Source organism: Myxine glutinosa, chromosome 9 (genome assembly GCF_964187855.1).
Source record: "Myxine glutinosa chromosome 9, kmMyxGlut1.1, whole genome shotgun sequence".
Taxonomy (NCBI): domain Eukaryota; kingdom Metazoa; phylum Chordata; class Myxini; order Myxiniformes; family Myxinidae; genus Myxine; species Myxine glutinosa.
The window spans coordinates 107,029,649-107,035,648 of NC_136269.1; the positions used below are offsets into that span (position 1 = coordinate 107,029,649).

The 6,000-nt window shown below is 46.1% G+C and overlaps 2 protein-coding genes across 3 annotated transcripts in view; both read left to right on the forward strand.

The window, feature by feature from the left end:
* The window catches only part of LOC144893653 (uncharacterized), a 1,023,192-nt gene that overhangs the window by 793,658 nt on the left and 223,534 nt on the right, over window positions 1-6,000 (forward strand). The window lies entirely within an intron of this gene.
* DDX28 (DEAD-box helicase 28) overlaps window positions 1-6,000 on the forward strand; it is a 53,904-nt gene that overhangs the window by 24,170 nt on the left and 23,734 nt on the right. For both annotated transcript variants that reach the window (XR_013624583.1, XM_068128604.2), the window contains exons 5-7: window positions 2,145-2,202; window positions 2,791-2,927; window positions 3,044-3,112. Coding sequence is in view for 1 of the 2 variants with exons in the window: in XM_068128604.2 (XP_067984705.1) it covers window positions 2,145-2,202; window positions 2,791-2,927; window positions 3,044-3,112 (264 nt within the window). In the remaining variant the exon portion in view is untranslated. The remainder of the gene's footprint in view (window positions 1-2,144; window positions 2,203-2,790; window positions 2,928-3,043; window positions 3,113-6,000) is intronic.

Consider the following 6,000-nt stretch of genomic DNA (forward strand, 5'->3'; position numbering starts at 1 on the left):
CCAATTGAAAATTCCAACGAATGAAACAGATTTGGTCAAATTCTGACTTTTTTTAAACTCGATCGCATTTCACACAAAGTTATGAGAAACTAAAGAAGAAGAAACCTCATTTGGCTTCTCAAATAAAATAAATAATTCTGCCTCTGCAATTTCAGGTTAATTTTCTTTTAAAAATCGCTTTTTCTGCAATCGGTGCATGGATTGACATGTGTGGATGTGTGTGGGGGGTGGGGGGGATGTGTTTGTGTGTGTGTGTGTGTGTGGGGGGGGGGGGGGGGGTGGGGGGATATGTGCGTGTGTTTGGTTTGTGTGTGTGTTAGGGGTGGGGGATGTGTGTGTGTGGTGTGTGTGTGTGGGGGGGGGGGGGGGGGGTGTTATGGGTAGGGGGAATGTGTGTGTGTGTGGGGGTGTTTGTGTGTGTTAGGGGTGGGGGAGGGGGTGGGTGGGGGGATGTGTGCGTGTGTTTGGTTTGTGTGTGTGTTAGGGGTGGGGTGTGTGTGTGTGTGTGTGTGTGTGTGTGTGTGTGTGTGTGTGTGTGTGTGTGTGTGTGTGTGTGTGTGTGTGTGTGTGTGGGGGGGGGGGGGGGGGGGTGTGTGTGTGTGTGTGTGTGTGTGTGTTATGGGTAGGGGGAATGTGTGTGTGTGTGTGGCGATGTGTGTGTGTGTGGGGGGTGTGGGGGTGTGGTGGGATGTGTTTTGGAGGGTGGGGGGGGGGGGGGAGGGGGATGTGCGTTTGTCTGGATATGTGTGTGTGTTATGGGTAGGGGGAATGTGTGTGTGTGTGGGGGTGTTTGTGTGTGTGGATATGTGTGTGTGTGTGTGTGTGTGTGTGTGTGTGTGTGTGTGTGTGTGTGTGTGTGTGTGTGTGTGTGTGTGTGTGTGTGTGTGTGTGTGTGTGTAGGGGGGATGTTGGTGTGTGTGTGTGTGTAGGGGGGATGTGTGTGTGTGTGTGTGTGGGGGGGGGGGTGAGGGGGGATGTGTGTGTGTGTGTGTGTGTGTGTGTGTGTGTGGGGGGGGGGGGGGGGGAGGGATGTGTGGGGGGGGGGGAGGGATGTGTGTGTGGGGGGGGGGGGGGTTTGTGTGTGTGTTGGGAGGGGTGTGGGGGTGTGTGTGTGGGTGGGGTTAGGGGGGGATGTGTGTGTGTGTGTGTGTGTGTGTGTGTGTGTGTGTGTGTGTGTGTGTGTGTGTGTGTATGTGTGTGTGTGTGTGTGTCGGGGTTGTATCCAAGGGGGTTGTGTCAAAGCATGTCCAATGAAAGTGGGGTTGTATCAAAAGTGGGTGCGAGTAAACCGGTCATCACTGCCAGCAGTTTTAAAGTGGCAGTTCTAGTTCTTATTACTTCCACCACTGAAGGTGGACGGGGGTTATGTTTTCACCCCTGTCTGTCTGGATGTCTGTGAGCAGGATATCTCAAAAAGTTGTGGATGGATTTGGACAAAACTTGGTGGACTGGTTGGTTGTGGGATGAGGACGAATTTATTCAATTTTGGTGTGTATCTTGTCGAAGTGTATATATATATTTAAAGGATTATATACTTCATTATACTTCCATTTAAATTTGACTCTAACTATGCATCCGGCCTTGTGTCTTGATGAGAACACAGTCTTTAGGTCTGTGAGCAGGATATCTCAAAAAGTTGTGGACGGATTTAGACAAAACTTGGTGGACAGGTTGGTTGTGGGACGAGGACGAATTTTTTCAATTTTGTTGTGTATCCGAATCCTCGATGAGGCTGTAGGCCAAAGATTGGGAAAGTTTGAGGAGGTTTGTAGGGCAGGGTTCTTACTCATCAAGCGTTCCTCATCCACTGGTACTGTAGTCCCATGACGAACATGACTCCTCTGCCAGGACCTATTTACCTATCTAATGTGATTAAATTTTCAAAAAATCCTTTTTTGAGAATATTTGAAAAACACTAATTAATACATGTAACTTTTTTCTTTGTCTTTTAGCTGTTGTTTTCATCAAGTTTAGTTTGAGTACAAAGTGGACACGGACTATCTTTGCATATTTTGATGCTTTCTGGTTGTATCTTGTGATGTCACTTTTGAAAAGCGTGTTTGGTTGAGGTCTTGATCTTGTACTTTTATAATAATAATAATTACCCTGTCCCCCTCCCCCACTCCACGTCCTCACCTTCCTAGGTTCAAACGATTCCTCACGTTATGAAGGGCTCACATGTACTCTGTGCTGCAGAGACTGGTAGGTGGGGATTGAGGACTTGTCTTGTAAATACCTCTTTTGTAGTGAGGCACTGCCCGGTTCCATTCCATTGTTCGGGAACGCTCCAAGCATTATGCCATCGAGTCTGGTGTATTGATCTCATTTCTCGGTCATTAGGTATTGAAAGTAGATATGGCATTCTTCTGCCATTTGGTGAAGGTCTCATTTATTAGTCCCCTACCCGTTTCACCGGAGTGGACTTTCGGTTTGCTCTCCGTCTGTCCGTCCCATCTGTGGTTTTCCAGACTTTTCCCCCTTACCCTTTAACATATTGAACTGAAACTTTGTACATGCCTTTATTATGATAAGTTACAGAAACTGCAACTTATTATTTAGTTTTGCATACATAAAACAGTTGTCCTACTGTATATGGCTCAAAATTGCTGAGTGCTTCGAACAAGAACATTCATTGGGACCAGTAGGCTTCATGTATTGCAAAGCAATTCACCATCTTGTTTTCTGCTCTTTTTTTTCTTTTCTTCCCAAGATAGAAGATTGCGTTGTCCTGCAATCTCACCTAAGGGTAAAAGTGTTGGGATAATGCAAGTAAGACGATGTGTGTCACAGGGTGTGGAAAAACTTTGTGCTACATGCTGCCCTTGATTCAGCGACTGAATGAGGATGAGTTGAATTTTGAAACGGAGATACAGAAACCTCGAGCTATTGTGCTGGTGCCATCACGTGAGCTCCTCGATCAGGTCACAGTAAGTCAGAGTTCAGAATGGTACAAAGTTTCATTACCTAGTACTATTAGAAAAGTTTTACTTTTTTTTTTTTTTTCCCCCAAAGTCATCTGATCACCAAGCATCTTATCTTGCAGAATATTGCTCGGAGTCTGACACGTGACACACACTTAAAAGTGTTATCCATTGGTGGAGGCAGGGGCATGGTAAGTTTTGTACATGTGCTTGATGCAAAAGGCCTATGCTTTTGGTTAAGCACTCTCGGTTATACCTCAGCGAGATACTCTTGCCTGAGTTTGCAGTCAAGCAAGATTATCTATTGGAATTGATTGTGTAATTGTTGAAGTTGAAGGGCTGTTCCAGTGTTCATTTCAAGGCCCTCTTGGCATAAGTAAAACTACTGTCGCGTGACCGTCTTTGATTAATATCAGGCGGTCACGGATGCTGATCGCGAAGGCCTTAGCCCCCGAGGCGAAAACTCAGTGGTGGATTCCAAAAATCAACAGCTACACCAAAGTGCCCGGGATGGAGGGGAGCGGCGAGACCCCTGCAGCCTTACCTGTTTGCGGGGCGTCTCCAATGCTGCTGCAAATTAAAGAAATCACACGGAAAACTGCGTTCAGGAATACATACAAAAACTAGAATCCGGGCACTCGGTAGAGCGCATACCTTCGCCGCAGCTACTGTTCTGTACTTGGCATGGGAGTGTATGCGATGTGAAACTTTATGTGAAATGCGATCGATTTTTAAAAATCAGAATTTGAGCAAATCTGTTTCATTCGTCTGTTAATATGCCTCCCCGATTGACAAATCTGCAATTTGAATTTCATTTGAGGTTGAAATGATTGCGGGAGATCGCGTTATAGTGATGACGTCTTGGATGGACATCCTCTTCTTCAGTCGCTCATAACTTTGAGTGAAATACGATCGAGTTAAAAATAGTCAGAATTTGAGCAAATCTGTTTCATTCGTTTGTTAATATGCCTCATCTCTTGACAAATCTGCAATTATAATTTTTTTTGAGGTTGAAATGATCGCGGGAGATCGCGTTATAGTGATGACGTCCTGGATGGACATCTTCTTCTTCAGTCGCTCATAACTTTGAGTGAAATACGATCGAGTTAAAAATAGTCAGAATTTGAGCAAATCTGTTTCCCAAAATCTAATCAAATGTGTCCCGTATAATAACCAATCATCCCACCAAATTTCATGCAATTCGGTTGAATACTTTTTGAGTTATGCGATTAACATACACACACACAGACATACAAATAAATACACAGCGATCAAAACATAACCTTCCGCTTTTGCGAAGGTAAAAATAATACAAGGGTTTATTCAAAATAAAAGCAAGGACAGGAAAATGCAAGCGCCGGTAATAAAATATCCTATATTCGGGATCCCGCACACCAGACTCAACAAATACAGACGGGGGGGGATGGATTAAAGGAAAATAATGGTCTCGTCGTGTAAAATGTAATCGTGGATGCGGCCTTATCTCGTCTGTCGTCTTGCGTTGTTGGCCGTCCAACACAGTCCCGTTCGTCGTCCCACGCGGCCCTCTCCGACCGCCTCCGGGCACCACCAGGCCTCACTCCAAGCACCACAGCAACGCAAAAGCCCGAGTCAGCGCCCACTCCTTTCGCACACGAGGCCCCAAGGCAGGAAAAGCACTGCGCGTCCAACGCAGGCTAGCGGCTCCAAGCGAGGTCAAAAGCAAGCGAACTCCACTCGGGCTACACCTCAGCCCAACTCGGGCTAACTCGTGCTGCGAACTCCTCTGCTGCTCACGCGCCAACCAGCTCAACCCTGCCTGCCAACCACGTGCACTCCAGCGCGTCTCAAGACTCACTGCCAGAAGCAACTGCTCTGAACCAACTCTTGGCCAACTCACTCACTCTCATCCTTCGAACCAACTACCGCGAACCAACTGCTGCGCAACTCACTCGAACCAAAGTCCTGCGAACCGTCAGCCTTGGTGCGCCACCCAATCAGTGGCCTCCACCAAATCACAGCCTGTGGTGTCATCATAGCCCGTGGCACGTAGCTTGGTTAGGCCTGTCGGTGGTGTAAATGGCGGCTTCCTAAGTGGTTTCATTCCTAAGTCAAGTCAGGGGGAGGGCATTATTTAGTGTTGTACTAAAGGTCCTAACTAAATGTCTATGTTGGTCTGCAGAGCCAAAAGGGACAAAGGTTTGGCTAACCAGGTGAGGACACACAGGGGCGCTACTCTTTAATCCCTAACTCTACTTATCACTCGAACCTCCTGGTAGATTCACAAGTATACATCTTAACCCGACAAACGCCTACACATACTAACTTAAAGGTACATAGTGGGTTCTAGCTATCGCGACATCTCGAAGCATGTTACCTATTCAGATATAGTTGCTCTACATATTGCTCTACCACATCGACATAACACTACTCAGTAAAAACATACTGATTACATTCGACGACCCCAAAAGAGGTTTTTATTTTTTGAACGCGAGGTGGAGAGGCGAGTTCAGCCCATTGTTTCTTTTTTTCCTGACACCAGAGCTGTTTATTTTAATTTTTTTCGTGGTCTAAGGCTTGTGGAGGAGCTGCAAATGCGCATGCACACACATGCAGGCAAGTACATGAGACGACACCAGATTTGATTTCAGACAAACACAGCCGCTGAGTTTGGGGGAGATGATTTGATTTCCCAGGGTATTCTGGATACCGCCTGTAAGGACGTTCCCTCCACAGCCAGTGGGGCAATTAGGGAGAAATCTCTCCCACACCCGTTTCCTCATCCTATAGGCTGCCAACCCATGGGGCTGTCCTTGCTCTATCTGTATGTAACTTTAAAATGGGGACTGAAAATTAGTTTCTCAGCTTCAACTGGACGAAATCGGCTGCAAATTTCAGAAGTAAATGCTTTGTATGTCGAGGTAATATGTTCTAAATTTCAGCAATGTCTGTTTCCCTGTATTCTTGAGTTTTATTAAGAAAACCCTCAAATTCACGTTGGTGTCTGTCAGTTTGTTTGTCTGTCCGTTTGCCCAAAATGTGTTGGTGCTCATATCTCAAAGGCTATACATTGAAACTAGCTGAAACTTGGGATATACAT